The 21,943-nt window shown below is 36.4% G+C and overlaps 1 protein-coding gene across 1 annotated transcript in view; it reads left to right on the top strand.

Moving 5' to 3' along the window:
- The first annotated feature begins 7,408 nt into the window (after positions 1–7,408).
- LOC109432806 (uncharacterized) overlaps positions 7,409–21,943 on the top strand; it is a 44,307-nt gene continuing 29,772 nt past the window's right edge. The window contains exons 1-4 of the mRNA XM_029871573.2: positions 7,409–7,780; positions 9,563–9,762; positions 9,825–10,017; positions 10,086–10,357. Of these exons, the coding sequence (XP_029727433.1) occupies positions 7,595–7,780; positions 9,563–9,762; positions 9,825–10,017; positions 10,086–10,357 (851 nt within the window). The 5' untranslated portion in view covers positions 7,409–7,594. The remainder of the gene's footprint in view (positions 7,781–9,562; positions 9,763–9,824; positions 10,018–10,085; positions 10,358–21,943) is intronic.

Here is a 21,943-nt window from a genome sequence, read left to right as displayed (position 1 = left end):
AACACCAAACTGGTTTGTTTTGTTTTGTTTTGCATCATCCACAACAAGGGGAATTCAGTGGGAACGAACGGGAAACGGAACAAGAGCTATGCTGCGAATAATACTCAACGACGTGTAAATTTACACGACCACCTCTCTTTTGTGGTCGTGTAAATTTAAAATGCGATTGAATTTTGCGTTTAATTCGATGCTCCAAATATGTGCATCAAATTAAACTCAAAATTACACGAAAATTTTAACTGTGTAGTGAGCATATAGGATGATACTTTTTCATGCGCATATTCACTTTCGTGGCTGAGAATTATCACTTTGAAATTTAGAATCACATATCCAACATGGCTGCCGATGGTGATGATGGCGTAAAAAGCCTTAAATTCCTTAAGCCATTGCCTACCCTTAGGCGTTATTCGCGGTTTAGGGAATTTCAATCCTTATGAGTATAACTCAGGAAGTACAAGAAGAACGTTTTACCCCAAATCAACAAAATCAAAAATTAGATTTAAAGTCTTTTTAAACATGTTTTGAAGTTTTACAATAGTTTTTCAAGCAGCTCAACACATACTCAGAGGGTGATGATGATGATGATGATGATGATGATGATGATGATGATGATGATGATGATGATGATGATGATGATGATGATGATGATGATGATGATGATGATGATGATGATGATGATGATGATGATGATGATGATGATGATGATGATGATGATGATGATGATGATGATGATGATGATGATGATGATGATGATGATGATGATGATGATGATGATGATGATGATGATGATGATGATGATGATGATGATGATGATGATGATGATGATGATGATGATGATGATGATGATGATGATGATGATGATGATGATGATGATGATGATGATGATGATGATGATGATGATGATGATGATGATGATGATGATGATGATGATGATGATGATGATGATGATGATGATGATGATGATGATGATGATGATGATGATGATGATGATGATGATGATGATGATGATGATGATGATGATGATGATGATGATGATGATGATGATGATGATGATGATGATGATGATGATGATGATGATGATGATGATGATGATGATGATGATGATGATGATGATGATGATGATGATGATGATGATGATGATGATGATGATGATGATGATGATGATGATGATGATGATGATGATGATGATGATGATGATGATGATGATGATGATGATGATGATGATGATGATGATGATGATGATGATGATGATGATGATGATGATGATGATGATGATGATGATGATGATGATGATGATGATGATGATGATGATGATGATGATGATGATGATGATGATGATGATGATGATGATGATGATGATGATGATGATGATGATGATGATGATGATGATGATGATGATGATGATGATGATGATGATGATGATGATGATGATGATGATGATGATGATGATGATGATGATGATGATGATGATGATGATGATGATGATGATGATGATGATGATGATGATGATGATGATGATGATGATGATGATGATGATGATGATGATGATGATGATGATGATGATGATGATGATGATGATGATGATGATGATGATGATGATGATGATGATGATGATGATGATGATGATGATGATGATGATGATGATGATGATGATGATGATGATGATGATGATGATGATGATGATGATGATGATGATGATGATGATGATGATGATGATGATGATGATGATGATGATGATGATGATGATGATGATGATGATGATGATGATGATGATGATGATGATGATGATGATGATGATGATGATGATGATGATGATGATGATGATGATGATGATGATGATGATGATGATGATGATGATGATGATGATGATGATGATGATGATGATGATGATGATGATGATGATGATGATGATGATGATGATGATGATGATGATGATGATGATGATGATGATGATGATGATGATGATGATGATGATGATGATGATGATGATGATGATGATGATGATGATGATGATGATGATGATGATGATGATGATGATGATGATGATGATGATGATGATGATGATGATGATGATGATGATGATGATGATGATGATGATGATGATGATGATGATGATGATGATGATGATGATGATGATGATGATGATGATGATGATGATGATGATGATGATGATGATGATGATGATGATGATGATGATGATGATGATGATGATGATGATGATGATGATGATGATGATGATGATGATGATGATGATGATGATGATGATGATGATGATGATGATGATGATGATGATGATGATGATGATGATGATGATGATGATGATGATGATGATGATGATGATGATGATGATGATGATGATGATGATGATGATGATGATGATGATGATGATGATGATGATGATGATGATGATGATGATGATGATGATGATGATGATGATGATGATGATGATGATGATGATGATGATGATGATGATGATGATGATGATGATGATGATGATGATGATGATGATGATGATGATGATGATGATGATGATGATGATGATGATGATGATGATGATGATGATGATGATGATGATGATGATGATGATGATGATGATGATGATGATGATGATGATGATGATGATGATGATGATGATGATGATGATGATGATGATGATGATGATGATGATGATGATGATGATGATGATGATGATGATGATGATGATGATGATGATGATGATGATGATGATGATGATGATGATGATGATGATGATGATGATGATGATGATGATGATGATGATGATGATGATGATGATGATGATGATGATGATGATGATGATGATGATGATGATGATGATGATGATGATGATGATGATGATGATGATGATGATGATGATGATGATGATGATGATGATGATGATGATGATGATGATGATGATGATGATGATGATGATGATGATGATGATGATGATGATGATGATGATGATGATGATGATGATGATGATGATGATGATGATGATGATGATGATGATGATGATGATGATGATGATGATGATGATGATGATGATGATGATGATGATGATGATGATGATGATGATGATGATGATGATGATGATGATGATGATGATGATGATGATGATGATGATGATGATGATGATGATGATGATGATGATGATGATGATGATGATGATGATGATGATGATGATGATGATGATGATGATGATGATGATGATGATGATGATGATGATGATGATGATGATGATGATGATGATGATGATGATGATGATGATGATGATGATGATGATGATGATGATGATGATGATGATGATGATGATGATGATGATGATGATGATGATGATGATGATGATGATGATGATGATGATGATGATGATGATGATGATGATGATGATGATGATGATGATGATGATGATGATGATGATGATGATGATGATGATGATGATGATGATGATGATGATGATGATGATGATGATGATGATGATGATGATGATGATGATGATGATGATGATGATGATGATGATGATGATGATGATGATGATGATGATGATGATGATGATGATGATGATGATGATGATGATGATGATGATGATGATGATGATGATGATGATGATGATGATGATGATGATGATGATGATGATGATGATGATGATGATGATGATGATGATGATGATGATGATGATGATGATGATGATGATGATGATGATGATGATGATGATGATGATGATGATGATGATGATGATGATGATGATGATGATGATGATGATGATGATGATGATGATGATGATGATGATGATGATGATGATGATGATGATGATGATGATGATGATGATGATGATGATGATGATGATGATGATGATGATGATGATGATGATGATGATGATGATGATGATGATGATGATGATGATGATGATGATGATGATGATGATGATGATGATGATGATGATGATGATGATGATGATGATGATGATGATGATGATGATGATGATGATGATGATGATGATGATGATGATGATGATGATGATGATGATGATGATGATGATGATGATGATGATGATGATGATGATGATGATGATGATGATGATGATGATGATGATGATGATGATGATGATGATGATGATGATGATGATGATGATGATGATGATGATGATGATGATGATGATGATGATGATGATGATGATGATGATGATGATGATGATGATGATGATGATGATGATGATGATGATGATGATGATGATGATGATGATGATGATGATGATGATGATGATGATGATGATGATGATGATGATGATGATGATGATGATGATGATGATGATGATGATGATGATGATGATGATGATGATGATGATGATGATGATGATGATGATGATGATGATGATGATGATGATGATGATGATGATGATGATGATGATGATGATGATGATGATGATGATGATGATGATGATGATGATGATGATGATGATGATGATGATGATGATGATGATGATGATGATGATGATGATGATGATGATGATGATGATGATGATGATGATGATGATGATGATGATGATGATGATGATGATGATGATGATGATGAACCCCAAGTCATTTCGGATTTCAATAAAAAGCATAATAATATTATGTATTTTCATTTTTTAGGTTTTGATCATACTCGTACAACTTTGCATCGCGATCAACAGTTCTCGCGTTACATTTAAAAAAGCTTATCCCTAAAATGTAAACAAATCGATTTTGATACTATTGGCATCCTCTACCAGTAACTTACTGTGTAAACATCACCCGCCTAATCGTTAATCTGTTCTGAACAAACCCCACCTTAAAAACTACCTATTACTGCTTTTTTATCATTCATAAGCCCGTGCTCCAAATGGGGCAGTAACCAATGAGAGTATATTACAGGTGAGGAAGAAGAAGAGATGGCTATGTATTAGTAAGGAAAGAAAAATGTAAACACAAATAGTGACGTCACTATTTGACACGCGTTCTTATGGGAGCTCACTTTGCTTGTAGTAGTGACATGTTTTGCACCAGACACGGATCTCACGCACACGAAGTATCTTCTTCCCCACCTCTATTAGACTCTCATTGGGCAGTAACTGTAAAATTTCGTTTTCATTAATTGAACCGCTCCTTTAAAATTTTCCGAACGGCTCCCGGCCCGAGCGCCGAGAGAGCGAGTTCTCTCTCTCAAAAAGGCTGAGCCTTAAGGCTGTTGATTTGATGTGAATAACGGACTTTCACTCGGGGGGCCAACCCACGTTAAGGAGAAACTTCAAAGAATACCAATATGGCTGCCACAATGGCCGACTTAGACCCCTACTCACGTTTTCAAAAGCACAAATCCTAAAAATTCGTAAACAAATGTGCTCGATCTGGAAAAGCTGCCTCTTTTTGCAAGTGAGCAAAGCCAGGAAAATCAAATGCGGCTTGGTTCGATGCTTCGTTCGTCAGATTTGTGCCTCTAAAGTTTGTATGCAAAATTGCAATGGGATTTCTTGATGTTTCACCTTAAAGCCTAGTTTCGAGTTCAAAAGAAATCGCTCAAGAAACTTCTTGACCGATTCCTGGCAGAAATTGTCTACTGTGTTTGCCATTTGAATTGTCATTTCTTCGCAACTGCGTACTGCGATCGAAGAAAAACGGTTCCTTGGGCGATTTAGGCAAGGAACTTCCCACACACTTAATTTGGAATACCGTGTTCGGTAATTTTTTGACGAAAATAGAACAGCTGAATACAGTTTTATTGCATTGTTTACCTTTTGCTCCCGGTTTTGACAGGTGGTGTACTGAGCCTCAGTAAAATCGATTACCGAAGCTACCGAAATAGTTCTGCTGTTCTATTTTCGTCAAAAAAGTGCTGAACAAGCAATTCAGGATTGAGTGTGCATGCATCAAGATAGGCAGAGAAATTCCTTCTGAACTGCAAACAGCGCTTAAGAAAAAAAAATAGAAAGACTCACAATAAGGCTTACACCGGGTGAAACATTTCAAATTAGCTTAGATTGAGTTTATATAAGGGCGAAGTTACATGAGCAAGTACTCTTCATCGACTTCCTCTTCTTCAAATTAAAGTGACAAGATGCAAGTATGGTTGCACTTTTTGGTCATAAATCGCTAGGTTGCGATGCAATCTAAGCGTCTTGGTCTTAGCGTAAAAAAGTTCGATTGAATTTGCACCTTGTCACTTTAATTTGCAGAAGAGAGAGTCGATGAAGAGAACTCGCTCATGTTACTTTCGCCCTTATTTAAACTCAATCTAGATGTTTATCTATAATTTTTCATACTTTTTTGATATTGTCGCGCTTATCTTTTATTAGAGTCCTGCGGCGGTCGTACGCTCGCAAGGCATACCGCCGCATGACAGTCGCAAGGCAAAACAAAAGAAAAAGTGTTCCCGCCAAAAACAAAAGCACGTGGGTTTCGCGAAGTGACAGATGTTTTTGAATGTATTTGTGACGAACGGCAAGAGTAGCTCAGTGGAATAAGTGTTCTTGCTGTCAAACCCCATATAGTGGAATAATATACTTTTAAATCTGGTGACGCTTTTATGATTAGTGACTGTCGCGCTAATATCAGAAGCCAGAGGCAGATAATCGCCATATTCTGATTTTTCTTGACAGGCATAATAATTTTTAATGTAAACTAGATTATTGAAGCATAAATATACCGCATTTAGTTCATCACTGGACTGCGCACTGAGTCTTCATAAGTGCGAAAACGTAAATAAAACTGCGCCATTGGATCTAATCAAATTGATGTCTTCGGCGCACTATTTCTTCGATGTATGCTGAATAAGTGCTCTGAAGACACCAAGTCGATTGGATGCAATCGCGCACTTTTATTTGCATTTTCGCACTTGTGAAAACTAGTGCGATAGTCCAGTGGTGAACTAAATGCGCTATACATCTATTATTGTGTCATTAAAGCGAAAAGCATGTTCAAAAATCTTGAAACTGTGAAATACGAATAGGAAATGTGATGGAAAATGTTTTCGTAGATTAATTTTTTTTCTCGATGTTTATGTTCTGAGGACCGGCCCTTTTCAAATGTAACGCGAGAGTTTTTACCGCGCGCGGGAAAACAAATGTTTGGCTCAAATCTGCATTAACATGTCTAAAGGGTCTAACTTGTTTTGTAAACAAACATTGTTTTTGTCGCTGTAGGGTCTATCTCGATCCAATCACGCATGTCGACACCGTTAACAGAAAGAGCGAAGATAGATCTTTCTGATAACGACCCCCAGATGCGTGGGTGGATCGAGATAGACCCTACAGCGACAGAAACAATGTTTGTTTACAAAACGAGTTAGACCCTTTAGACATGTTAATGCAGAAATGTCAATTCGACCTTGCGAACCCAAACCCGGTCAACAAAGTTTCAAAATTTTCGGCGGCGCAGATGAAAAATCACAGCAAGCGTTGTCTTTTCTTTTCGTTCCTGGGCGTTCAGCGAGTTGGTTTCGAAAGTTTTGTGTGTGAATCGTGTGAATATCGTGAAATTCCAATAATAATCGTTAAATTATCATTGTTAGTTCTTAATTCTCTTAATAACTATTGTAATTTGTGAAAAAAATCGTGGTATAAAAACGAAGAAAAACAAAAATGGTTAACATTGACTTTGATCAGCTAAACAGCCGACTGAGCAAACGCTTGGATCAGCTGCGCCAGTACCAAGATCCGGCGGAAAAACTTCGAATGTTGAAGCGTTATCTGTCGCATTTTGTGAAGTTGGTCCAGGCCGGGCGTCACTTCGAGACGTCGTTCGGGGAACATTTGCGGCTGGTCGTGGTAAGTTTAAATTTAAATTTGTGATTTATTTCAAAATAGCCTTTTATTAGTTACTAGCTGTACCCGGCAAACTTTGTCTTGCCTACTGCGTTTTTTGACGTTTCAAGTCCCTAGCCAAGCGCCCAAGTCCCCGTTCAAAATGTATGAAAACCCAATTTTCAAAAACTCTCAATTTTCCCATGTTTTAGGCCTCATAAACCTTCCTTGGGTGAAAACTAACAGAACAAAACTTAGACGACTCAAATCGGACCATCCGTTCGCAAGTTATGCGCGGTCCCACGTATGCCACTGCATTTTTTTATACCGTCAAGGCGCCATTCACCGTGGGGGCTCCATTCACCGTGTGCCTTCGAATATTTTTTCATTATTTCCATATTATGATTGAATGATATGACAATTTCCCTTCAATTTCACCAATACAACAATGGGCTTGGATTATATCTTCCAGGAAGCTTTGATTTCAGGCATGTAGTCGATGTGCATTGCAGTAATGATTGGAATAGATGAATGTATAATCAATGGCAAACAATTCCGTAAAAATCAGATCTTCAAGTCATCTGATATTGTTATACTGATCATGATGCTGCATAGTATATCGAACATTTGTCGAAGTCATTTATGTGCCGGGAAAATATAATTTCAAGTTGGTGAGAATATTACAAACTGAGGGAGGGTAATAGGCCCAGTCAGACCCCTGAATGGGCAATGTGGGTTAGTGTATGGGAATGCCATTGAAGGTTTGTAATATTCTCCGAGGCTTTCGAAATCCAACAGGGCGTGTCCCCGGGTTGCGGATAGGGGGAAAAGGGAGGTTTTTCGCATTTGTACTGTAATCAGCCAATGTGATGTTATCTCCTATGGTGTTGTAGTGCGAATGAATGATCTCATTCTATGGGAATTCGAACCTTGTAATGTATTGTTTATTAACTCCAATTTTCTAAGCTTGACAAGGTTTTGAAGACAAACATGTGATGAGAGAATTGCCTAATAGGAAAGTCACATCAGCAAAGCTTTTACATATGCAAATGCTATCCATGGGGTCATGTCTAGCATTTAATATGTATGGCAATGACTGGTTCTTACCTAGCAGGGGTACTACAAGACCACGCGGACAGTTCGATTAAAGGCTTAATTGGGGATAATATATTTTCCAGAACTGAAGGGACATTTTTTCCGGGGTGACTGGCGAGTCGGAGAGGGTAGAAGTTTCCGTTTGTTATAATTGACAAAATAAACAATCGAGCGCTTTTTCTTTCTTTGACTTGCTTGGTATTTTGTGAATTATTGTTTTTTGGTTTTGGAATGTATGCGATTCACTATTGAGCCTTAAAATTATGTTGCATCTGAATAGCATTGATATTGTCAAGTCTGTACCAACACCCTAATCCCACACCAAAATACCCTTTTCCTATCCCATGGCGTTTAGTGGTCAGCAAAGACTATTCAGCCATTACCCCTCCTTATTATCGGCTTTGAACTGACTTGCGCTTTCATTGCCCCACCAAATGCTGCAAAATGAAAATGAAAATGAAAAAATTTCACCAATACAACAATGTTGTTTCGCCTTTAATAACTTTAAGAGTAGTGATCCTAAAGGCACTGATCTCAACCCGCCCTACCCTAGATCTTGTTTGGTTACGGATGTTCGGCCGGTTTATTTTGTATTTGTATTTGTATTCATTAGTTATATGTAAATCCGGTGGATAAACCTTTTGTCAGGTCAAGGAAGGTTATATGAAGATTAGGGTACATGTACTAATTAGTATTATTTTTTTTTTCAAGCTATACCTGAATGATCGCCGTGAGCAACCACTGGAGATGGAGACCCTGGGGACGATCGTGAAAACCCTTTGCGTGATATGTTGCATCACGAGCGTTTCGTACCAGTCGGTGATGATTGCTCTTCACGGTTTGTTGGACATTTTTGAGCGTATCTCCTGCAAGGAAACCCTGGCTGTCATCGAGTACTGTGGAAATTATTTGTAAGCTTAAAGTTGTATTGTGAACTATTTTGGTTTAATTTAACATTTGTCGTCGTTTTCAGCAAAAAGTTAATTTCCCAATTCAAACGATTCGGGTACTACAAGATCCAACGGCAGTTGGTTGAACTGGTCTACATATCGTCGTTGTCGATCAGCAAACCGAAGGATCGTAAGAACTTCGTGCTGGATTTGGGACGGCTGATCGGCGGTCCTTGGGAAAGGATCCTCGCTTGGAAAACCATCGCCGTGGAGAAGGTTATTTTCCTCAACTGATCTAAAAATTTTCAATCTTGATACCACATAGCTATTCTCCCCATTCGCAGGAAGTTCGCACGTTCATCAACGGTTTTCAAGATAGATATCCGTTGTTCGCGGCCTATTCTGTTCCCGTCGAGGACTGCCGTATTGGGGATTATCACTTCGTACGGCCAAGGGAATCACACGGCGGGATGTGGTTGGACGTCAATTTTAAACCGGCCACCGTGCGATTTGCGGGGTGTGTTGTGCTCGCCCCTGGCGGAGCTGACCCACTGGAGATGAGCATGGGGTTTGAAATTGAGCACCGGAATGTGACGAACATCGACTGGAAATCTGAGTAAGTATGAGAAGAATTTCGAAGTTGGATATGATTTAACATATGAAATTCGAAGTCGTATGGCAATTTGATATGGGACAGTAAAAAAAGGGTCGCCTTACTGCAGTTAATTATATGTTATTATATGTTTTCCATATACCGTATTGATTTTATGTGATATTTCCGAAGAAATTTTCATCGGAAAATCCAATAATAGTTATCTAGCCAAACTAATGAAAATTTCCCATGTGATATGTGATTTATTTTTTCAGTGTAGGGACTTTGGGCAGGTGTACCTATTTTGGGCACTTGCCGCTATAACTAAGTCACTTTTATACCTAATAACTTAATTTTTGGCACACAATGAGATACAGGGGGTTGCCAAAATGTTTGGGATAGGCAACTTTTTTATCTCCCACGAAAATAAGTTCAACATGCTGTAACTTTTCATAGGGTACATCAAAAATTCGCAAATTTTGACTGTTTGTCAACCTATAATATGTGCATCATTGCTACAAATTTGGGCTTGATTGGATAATCTTTCGCAAAGCTAGAACCGTTCCAGAAATCGGAGAGGTCCCGCACCAAGCTATTAAAGAACCTTCCTCGGCCCCAAAATCACCCACATACAAAATTTCACACCGATCGGTTCAGTAGTTTCCGAATGCAGAACGGTCAGACAGACAGACAGACAGAAATTCATTTTTATATATATAGATTTCACTACAGTCAGGTTTTTTTTTTACGCGGGGGATACGTACCTCGTAAAAAAAACTCAGTTCAAAATTAAAAACCTGAATTAATCCACCTATGGTGAACAGAACCCTTCTTACACTTATTAAAATTATTGTTACGAATAATATGTATGATTGTGATTTTTGGTCATTTTAGAAAATATTGTAGTTGATTGCTTTCCATAATAGAATCATCGACCATGGGCTCAACTACCAGATTTTTTTGTCTCAAAAGCGTAAATTTTATTACTCCTTAGTACTCCTAGAAAGATATCTCGGAAACAAAATGTCCAAACGGCATGAAATTTAATAGCATACTACGAGGATGCTGTAGCTTTCATTTGGTGCTGAGAGAACTAAAAGCGATTGACACACGGCTGATTCGTTTATTATGAAGCATTTTGTCAAAGACCTCTTGAAAAGTTAAGTTGTATTACTCCAAAGTACTCTCCGAAAGATATCTCGGTTACAAAATGTCCAATCGGAATGAAATTCAAAAGCGTTCTTCTAGGATGCAGTAGCTTTTGTTTCGGGCCTTAAGAACCCGAATCGGTTGATAGACGGCTGAGAAATTTATGGTGATGCACTTTGTCAAAAATATCTAAAATAATTAAGTTGTACTACTCCCTAGCACTCTTTGAAAGATGTCTCGGTAACCGAACGTCCAATCAAAAAAAAATTCAATAGCGTTCTACTAGGATGTAGTAACTTTCGTTTGGGGCCTTAAGAACCCAAATCGGTTGGTAGACGGCTGAGAAATTTATGGTGATACACTTTGTCAAAAATATCTAAAATAATTAAGTTGTACTACTCCCTAGCACTCTTTGAAAGATATCTCGGTAACCGAACGTCCAATCAAAATAAAATTCAATAGCGTTCTACTAGGATGTAGTAGCTTTCATTTGCTTCCAAGAGAACTCAAATCGGTCAACAGACGGCTGAGAACCGTGAGTGACATTTTTTTGTAACATACATACACACACACATACACACACACGCACATACAGACATTTGCTCAATTCGTCGAGCTGAGTTGATTGGTATATGTGACTCGGCCCTGCGGGCCTCGGATCGAAAGTCGGTTTTCCAAGCGGTATTTATACCCTTCTTATGGTTGTAAGAAGGGTAAAAAGGCTATTCCTACATACATTCCATGATATTTTTGCTACTGTTTATTAAGCTCAAATATTACAAAGAGATAGTAGTTTTTATGTATTTGTAGCAATTGCATTTTCATGTATAACTAACTTGTGTAACCAAATATGATGATAAAAAATCTGTTGACAGACGGCTGAGAAATTTATTATGACACATTTTATCAAAAATCTCTCAAAAGCGTAAATTTCATTACTCCTTAGTACTCGTGGAAAGATATCTCGGAAACAAAATGTCCAAACGGCATGAAATTTCATAGCATACTACTAGGATGCTGTAGCTTTCATTTGATGCTGAGAGAACTCAAATCGATTGACACACGGCTGATTCATTTATTATGAAGCATTTTGTCAAAGACCTCTTAAAAAGTTAAGTTGTATTACTCCAAAGTACTCTCCGAAAGATATCTCGGTTACAAAATGTCCAATCGGAATGAAATTCAAAAGCGTTCTTCTAGGATGCAGTAGCTTTTGTTTCGGGCCTTAAGAACCCGAATCGGTTGATAGACGGCTGAGAAATTTATGGTGATACACTTTGTCAAAAATATCTAAAATAATTAAGTTATACTACTCCCTAGCACTCTTTGAAAGATATCTCGGTAACCGAACGTCCAATCAAAATAAAATTCAATAGCGTTCTACTAGGATGTAGTAGCTTTCATTTGCTTCCAAGAGAACTCAAATCGGTCAACAGACGGCTGAGAACCGTGAGTGACATTTTTTTGTAACACACACACACACATACACACACACGCACATACAGACATTTGCTCAATTCGTCGAGCTGAGTTGATTGGTATATGTGACTCGGCCCTGCGGGCCTCGGATCGAAAGTCGGTTTTCCAAGCGGTATTTATACCCTTCTTATGGGTGTAAGAAGGGTAAAAAACCGCGTAAAAAAGTCTCACCATTTCTCGACGAATCATGCAAAAATAAGACGATGATTTTTTTTGTATGTAGTTTTCATTTACGCGGCCGCGTAAATGAAAACCGCGTAAAAAAAGACCTGACTGTATAAGGAGCTACTAATAGCACCAGTATTAGTACGTTTACCCTATAACTATAACAACCTATGACAATATGATTGTTTTGTCAACCTGATAATTACTTGGAGTGACCGGAATCAGGGGAATTAGGAACACAAGTGAACGGAGTTAGGATCATACTGATTGGAATCAGGAACAACATGTTTTAAATAGCGACCGTGGAGTGCTTGCAACCTTGATTATATTTTTCGAGCAATACACTGAAGTTTTTTTTACGCGGTACCGCTTAAAAAAAACGCGTTATTTCAAAAAACGTCGTAAAAAAACCGCGTTATTTCAAAACCCGTCTTAAAAAAAAACCGAGTTTTTTTTCAAAAACACGCCCAAAATAGTCAAGATTACATTTAACGTAACTTGACTTTTTTTACGACGTTTTTTGAAATAACGCGGTTTTTGTTTACGACGGTTTTTGAAATAACGCGGTTTTTTACGACGTTTTTTGAAATAACGCGGCAGTCTTCCCAAACGAACACCGAACTCGCTAAGTACTGCTGTATTTATACTCCGCCTGTACTCCGACTTAGTGTTTAACCCTTTCCTTCCCACGACTTTGAACGACTATTTCTATGCCAAGAAAGCGTTTCCGAAAAAAGTTCTAGAACAAAAGTTATTGCAAACTTGTCAAATTTTTCGAAATCAACGAAAAAGTTTTTAGTTATAAATCAATAGTTTTTTGATTGTTTTTCAATAGTTGCACTATTGAAACAAGTAGTTGGCAGTTGGGTTTACCTAATGAGATTACAAACATATTCTAAAAACTATTGCATCATATTCATCCAACTCCGTTTGTCTCGAGTTCGTCGAAAATCGATGGTGCTCTAGAGCAACCATGGGAAGTAGAGGGTTAAACCGCAACACATAAATCTGTACCCAAACGCGTACTCATGTTCAAAGTTCATTTTAAACACAAGTACGAACATGTGTACAGTACACGTGTAGGCACTGAAATAATTCTAAGAGCCTATTTTATCAGACATTACACATACATTGTACCCCTAGTCTGACACGTTAACTTCAAATGAATCGTTATACGTATCATATCATAAGCAGTTCCGATTGAAAAGCCTTCTAATAAAACTAAATGACACTTGCGCATATCGGAGTTATATGCACATAACACAATCGATACATTAGCTGTGCATATAACTTCGGCCGGGTGGAAAAGCAACATTGGCAGATAATGTGGAACATGTTTTGCAGAATTCCGCAATTCCAGTAAGTGAGCTTCGTGGTCGTGCGGCAAGCGGCGTCGGTCATTCAGGCGTTGTGAGTTCGATTCCCGCTCCAGCCAAGGAAACTTTTTTTCAAAATGTGAAGGATATCATTGGAGTTGCATATACATTGGTGCACCCATCCCGCATGATAGAAGCAATATTCATGACATATAACAGTATCATTGCGACCTGAGAGTCATACCACATGCGTCGCATATAACTCTCACTTCCCATTTTCAACCTTAGATTAGATTCATATGATATTCCAATAGTGCAGTAATATATGATTGACATATAACTGTGATCGGGAGAGTTGGCTCAGTGTGGTTGAGTTGGTGCTGTGTTTGACCGTGTGTGATGCTGTTTGACGAAGCGATTTGGCAGTTCGTCAAACCGATTTGACGGTTGATGGTTTGGTTGGCAAAAATCAAACCAGTTTGATTTTACTCAAACCAACGGTGGGCGGAGCCAATGTTTGACGAACCGATCGTACCGTGTGTAGTGTTGTTGCACAAACATAGTGCGATTTCAAATGGGGGATGATGTTGGTGCAACCAAAGTGACATGTTGGTGCAACACGATTTGGCAGTTCGTCATACGGTTGCAGAAACATTCGCTGGTTCGACCAACCAGGGGGCGATGGCAATGTTGGTCAAACGGTTTGAGTAGTGTGTAGGGTGCCTATCGCGCCAAACGAAGTGGGAAGCAATCGTGCAAAAAAGAACTTTCTCGAAGGACGATTGACAGTTCGGCATTACTCGTTCACCAATCCGAATGATACTTCGGGTTTCAGACTCGGTTTTTGCTCGGTTCGATTTTCGTTTTGTACTGCGGTTCGTACACAAGTTTTGTACCAGAGTACCGTCAGTGTACCAGTAGCCGCTCATGACCCAATAGCCGCTCATTGTTGTAAAAATCAAGTTTACACGCATAAATACACTCTTTTTGGCGCGGATATTCTTGGACAATGTGAATTAGATGAGAGCACAGCCATTTTATGCAATATTTACCGAAACACATAAATTTTATGAACAAAACAATGAAAATTTTTGAGCGGCTATTGGGCCCAAAAAAGCTGTAGTTAATTTTATGTGTTCCAATAACCGCTCACGCAATAAAGTGCGTGAAAATCGTAAAATCTGCCAGTTTTAGTACACCGTGTATTTAATCACTGTTATATGCTTACACTAAACAGGAAAAACTAATTGTAAAAACATAGAATTGCAAAAAGAATACAATTTTTCGGAAAAGTCTACTTAAAAGGTGACAAAAATTTGTTCGTGAGCGGAATTAGGACCACTTTGGTCTCGCACCAACTGTAATAAAATCATATGTTTATAAAAAGTTCTACTTTAGTCTTGATTTGTATCTGATTGTGCTTAGATTGAACTAACATAAAATGCAAAAATATTTCAAATCGGCTTAACAATCATTCAATAGATGATGTTTTTCTACGAAACTGGCCTTAGATGAGCGGAATCTGGTACCCTGATGGTACTCTTCTGTACGGAGTACGCTAGCAAACACGGGTACCCCAATGTTTGGTGTTTGATGTTCATCACAAGTACGAGAAAACGTACAGAAGTTGAACATATGTTAAGTTCGTGGCAAGACTGCAACGCGATTTTTTTACGCGGTTTTTTTACGCGGTACCATAATATATAATGAAAGAGCATTGCATAATAACAGCCATTAAATGCAGAACATGTGTTTTCTACAGATGTTAGTGCATCGCCTTAAGTGAACGGAATTAGGTACGGCCACGGTATTTTGCACCAGGAAAAACAATTTAGGAGATATTTTGATCCTTCCGCTAAATGTGTATGAAACCCGATTTTGAAAATTTTGCTTCGTTATTGTAAAAAAAAATAAATTTAAAAATGAGAAAATCCATCTAGTTTCGTTTTAGCTTACGTCACGGCACAAAGTTTCAGGAAAAACAAATATGAAAAAGTCTTTTATACAATGTATTTTGATAAGATGTTTCTGAATCGAGTTAATAGCTAGTTGTTCGGACGACTTAGAAACACAATTTCCACAGCAGTGTTTTGTATTTACAGTAGCTTGAATGGGTGCGGTATCGGAGGAAGGCCCAGCTCGTGACGCTCCGGACATTATCCAACTTTCTCTCGAGAATTGCCAAGGATGCTAGCGAGATCACTCCGTATTGGGGTTTTAAACTAAGAAAAAAATCAATGATTTTATATTTTTAAATGAAAGAGCACTTTTTTCTGAGTCACTATGATTTTTTTCAGATTTTTAGAACTTTATTTTGATACCTAAAATCAATTCCAGAGAGATTTTTTCAAATCACCTTTTGACAGCTGGGCAACTGTTTGACAGCTCCGCCCAGTACAAAATCCGACGAGGGGTGATTCATCAAATCGTTCCCATACAAACTTCAAATTGATTTTTAAATAGGTTCCCGGGCACCAAAATTCATGAAAATTTGTATTTCGGCTCAGTTTGGCATGCAGATTCAGAATATGGAATTACAGGGTGGCCACCCAGTCGGGAATTTCGGGAAAACCGGGAAAAGCTCGGGAATTCGAAACCACCGGGAAAAAGTCGGGAAAACCTCGGGAATTGTTGCTAGCCATCGGGAATTTCCAAAATTCTAAAATTTGTGTAGTCTCCAGAAGCATAAGTACGAGAATCTGTGGGAAATGCAGTCAACAAATGTTGAACTATATAACATAGTGGGTGAAATGGCGTAAAAACCATTCTTGAAAATTAATATCTTGTCGTCGAGTCATGACAATTTAAGTTAATCATAGTGATGTTACCTAACATCACAATTTGAACAATTTCAAAGATATTCTAAAGAATATTCTGGTGGAAAGACTGGTTGAGATGCATTCAAATATTTATAGATTCACTAGCTGTACCCGGCAAACTTTGTCTTGCCTACTGCGTTTTTTGATGTTTCAAGTTTCTATCCAAAACCAAGTCCCCGGTCACAAACTGTGTGGAAGATCAATTTTCAAGAACTCTCAATTTTTCCATGTTTTTTGCCTCATAAACCTTCCTTGGGTGAAAACTAACAGAACAAAACTAAGATGACCAAAATCGGACCTTCCGTTCGTAAGTTATGCACGGTCCCACGTATGTCACTGCATTTTTATATATATAGAAGAAGAAGAAGATATGTTACTTATGCATTTCAGGATGTACATGTTTCTGAAAACATCAAGCGTCCAATAAAAGTTTTATAAAACATAACAAAAATTAAAACTTCTTTCTAAAAAAATATCCTTGTACAATCTCTAGGAGAATATTTGATATAGCCTTTGTCCTTTGAGCGAAAAGTCTTTGAGAAATTTGGATAGGATGCTGATAAAATTTTGAATTAATAGGGTATCGCGCCACTTGGGTGGTGGCTTCTATATTCGTCTGTTTTCCACTATAACTCAGTCAATTTTGAACCAATTGACTTGAAATGTTGTACACGGGTAGATACTATACCCATCTCACCACATTCCAAAAGTTGTGTCAATTGGTTCAAATTTGACTGAGTTATAGTGGAAAACAGACGAATATAGAAGCCACCGCCCAAGTGGCGCGATTCCCTAAATGAATTGCCCCAAAAATAAATTAAAATTAAAAATTATGAAATTGTGGATGAGTAATTCTGCTGAAAACATTTTTACAATTTAAAAATGCAAACAATTGAAAGAATATTTGAAGGGATTTTTAGTATCTGATGGAATTTCTCAAAGCACGCCTATTGTAGCCCTAATATTTAGTTTGAAAGATTTCTGTTGTTTTTCATGAAGTTCTTGATTGTACTCATTTATTGAACTTGTGAATAAAAATGTTCGGAGAAAACTGGAGTAAGGTATTTGGAAAATCCCTTTTTGGCGAAGCTTTAGCAGAAGTCCCTGGCAAAACTCCTGGTTCAGCAAATTCTCGAGAATTTTGAATATTCGTAGTTTCTAGTTAAACTACCAATTGAAATTCTCGCGGGAGTTCCAGTGAGTATTCAAAAGCATCTGGAGCAATATAGTTGTATGATTTATGGAAATAAATAATTCCCAAATAATGAATCTGCCTCTACATTTTGGGGGAAATACTTTCTCAAAAATTAATCTTTCAGAAATTCCTGGAGAAATTCTATCTGAAACATATCTGAAAATGTAATCAGCAGTGGCGTAGCTAGGAATTTGGGGGCCCGGTGCGGAAGCAAATTGGTAGGCCCCCAAGAAAATTACATAATATGTACATATTTTACAATGATAAACCTATACATTTAACTGTCGAATAATCTCACTGTTATATTTTGTACAAAACTTTGAAAAAATCTCGCTTTTTGTACTCAGTATTCTAGTGATGCTGGCAGTGATGCCCAACGGAAGGTTAAAAATTATCTATCTTATCTTATTTTCTGTTTTCCTTTATGATTTTTTTTCTTGAGCGCGAGATTTTCTTATAAGAATTATGCTGAAAATGAAACAATTTATTTTGAAATTGCACCAAATAATCATTTATAAACGCTTTCGAAGATTGCTTAACTTTTTTATTTAAGAAATTTTTCGTGAATAATAATTTGTATTCAAGAAACTTTTAAGTGGTAAATGCAAGGATATCATTCAGTATTCCTCTAAATGCACTCCTTCAGGAATGATATTATAACTAGCCTTATTAATGAGGCTTTCAGTCCCTTGGCTGGTTCACCTCAGACATGCAGGATTGTTTTCAAAATACTACAGAGTAATTCAAAAGATTCTTGCAAAGGCTTCATTGAGTATTTCTCGAAATATTAGTTCAAGAATCTATCAATTATATTCTGAGGATTCATCTAGAAGATCATCTAAAGAATTCTTTCAAAATTCCAGAAAAAATACTACAAAAAATCATCAATGATTCATTTAGAACCAGATGTTCTTCCAAGAAATTACATCGGGATTCCCTCAGAGGAAGAGAAGCCCTTCTAGGGTTTCTTTAAACATTCTTCCGTTTCTTTCAGAGAATCCTCTTAATATTCCTTTGGGGATTTTCCATAGATTCTTCAAGTATTTCTCAATTCTTCCCTCAAATAACTCTTTTAGATATTTCTCCAATAATTAAACTTGGAATTTCCTCAAGCATTCATCACTTATCTTAGTGTCCTTTTAAAGATTTCTTAAGAATTACTTCCTAAGATTACTTCAGAAATCCCACCAAAAATTCCCTTTTCCAAAAAAAATCTTCAAGGATTCTTCAAGAAGTTTCTCTAAAGTTTTACTAAGAGATTCATCATAGGATTTCTCCATTAATTAAAGAAAATCTCCAAAGATTCCTACTGAAGAAATTGAATTAATTAAATTAAGTTAATTAAATTAAATTTTTAGATGGACTTCTGTAGGAGTTCTGTAGGAATTCTTTCGAAAAATCCTTCTGGACTTCCTCTAACGAATTTTTCAATATCCATCAACTCTAGGAGTTTTCTCAAGAGTTCCTTCAGGAATTTTTACTAGTATTCCTCTGGACACTTTTAAAAAAAAATCTATTTCTCCAGAATTTATGATTGATTCCTCCAGAATTATTACGTTATTTTTTATATAATCCGTGCTCACTTCTAACAAATATACAAAAATAAGAAACAGAACAAAAACGCTTCATTCCATTGTTTTGAGTGGGATAAAAATGGCAGCGTAAATGGCTAAATAGTAAAAAAAAAAAAAACAGATATCCTATCTTATCAAAACAAATAACTTATCCAGAAGTCTCTCCAAGGATTTAGGAAATGTTCTAAGGTTATTCAAAATTCTAAAGGATTTCCTTTAAGGCAGCCTTTAGAAATTGCTCCCAAAATTCCTTCAGGATTTTTTCCAGAGATTTCTTTAGTAATTCTCTTGCGATTTGCCCGAAGATTCGTTCATATTTTATTCAAGTATTTTCTTAGAGTTTCTTCAATTGATTTCATTCATTCATTCCTAAACTGATTTTTCCAGGTATTTTACAAATAATCTTGTCTTTTTATGCAAGGATTTCTTCATGTATTTATTTAATTACTACTGCAAGGGTTTTCCGGAGATTCTTACACAAATTCCTCCAAGAAATTCCATAGGAATTCCTCCAGGGGATGCATTGAGTGTTTTTGCTAGATTTTTTTTAGAAATTCCTCTAGTAAGCCTATTCAAGGATTCATAAAATTCTCCAATGAATACTATAGAAACTCAAAAAAAAAAAAGAATTCTTTCAATTCTCACAGAAATTCCTCCTAGAAATTCTATAGAAATTTCTTCATACATTTTTAGGAAATTGTTTGTGATTTCTTCTGGTAATCATCTTAATTTTTTGGAAATTCTTTTGGTAATTCCGTTGTAAATTCGTGGATTTATTTTTAATTTGTAAAGATGTATCTCATAGAACATCAAAAGTAATAGCAGACGGAATTTAATAAAGAATTATCAGAAGAAATTTACAGAGGAATTACCAAAGAAGCTTTGAAAAGTTGCCACTTAAATTTACAAACGAATCGATTAATTAATTTTCAAAGTACCTGTATGTGTCTCTGACAGGTTTTGGGCCGCTGAATCCGAATCCGGGCTCAGATTTGTTTCAGGATGCCACAATTTTGAGCTATACCTCAATTTATAGGGCAAAATATGTGATTTTGGGCTTTTTTGACTGCAAGCCGTTATGCATGGAAATATTTTTTTTAAGCAATTAAAAGGTAAAATGGTCAATTGACATCTAAATTTACGACCCACGCAAAATATTTAGTTTTATCAAATCAAATTTGAAAGATTTAAGCATTTTATGTTAATATGTACACTTGCATGCAATTTTTGGAGGGTGGTTTGTATCGTACCTAACATAACGGCGGCCCAAAATCTGTCAGAGACACATTATAGTTTGCTCTTGAGACAGACCAAAAATTATTTTTTGTTACGCTGTGCTATTGAAAGAATTACAATAGGAATTGTCAGGTATATGAGCAAAGGGACTGCTGCACAGTGTTTTATTTTGCCGATTTCGTGCGCTTTTTTAATAACTTTTTAAGCGTTGATTTTTGTGATATAGTTTCTTCGGAGAAGTTTCTACATAGGACAAAGCGCGTCTTTTGACATGAAGAGCTGGATGATCAATCCAACTATAAGTAAGATAAAAAAAATATTTTTTCAAAAAATGCAGATAGATGTTTGATGTCTTCGGCAAAGTTGTGCAAAATGCAATTTTGAACAACTTTGTCAAAGACGTCATAATACTAAATCTCATACTTTACAAGATATATTGCGTTGTATGTAAATTTTTTTCATGTTCTAGAAAGTTGTTGAGCATACAAAAATACGCAATTTTTCTGAACATTACGACACTCTATCTCGTTAAATGAAGAAGTTAATAAATAATTTCAATATTTGATAACTGTTTGCTTATTTACCATAACACATAAAGAATACACTTGCATACAAAAGTTTAAGCCAATTTCATAAAGTAGAAACATAGTTGTTTCATTATTCGAAACGGTTCTCTG

This window comes from Aedes albopictus, chromosome 2 (assembly GCF_035046485.1).
Source record: "Aedes albopictus strain Foshan chromosome 2, AalbF5, whole genome shotgun sequence".
Taxonomy (NCBI): Eukaryota; Metazoa; Arthropoda; class Insecta; order Diptera; family Culicidae; genus Aedes; species Aedes albopictus.
Note: the sequence above shows the minus strand (reverse complement) of the source record. Positions and strands in the feature narration are given on the sequence as shown.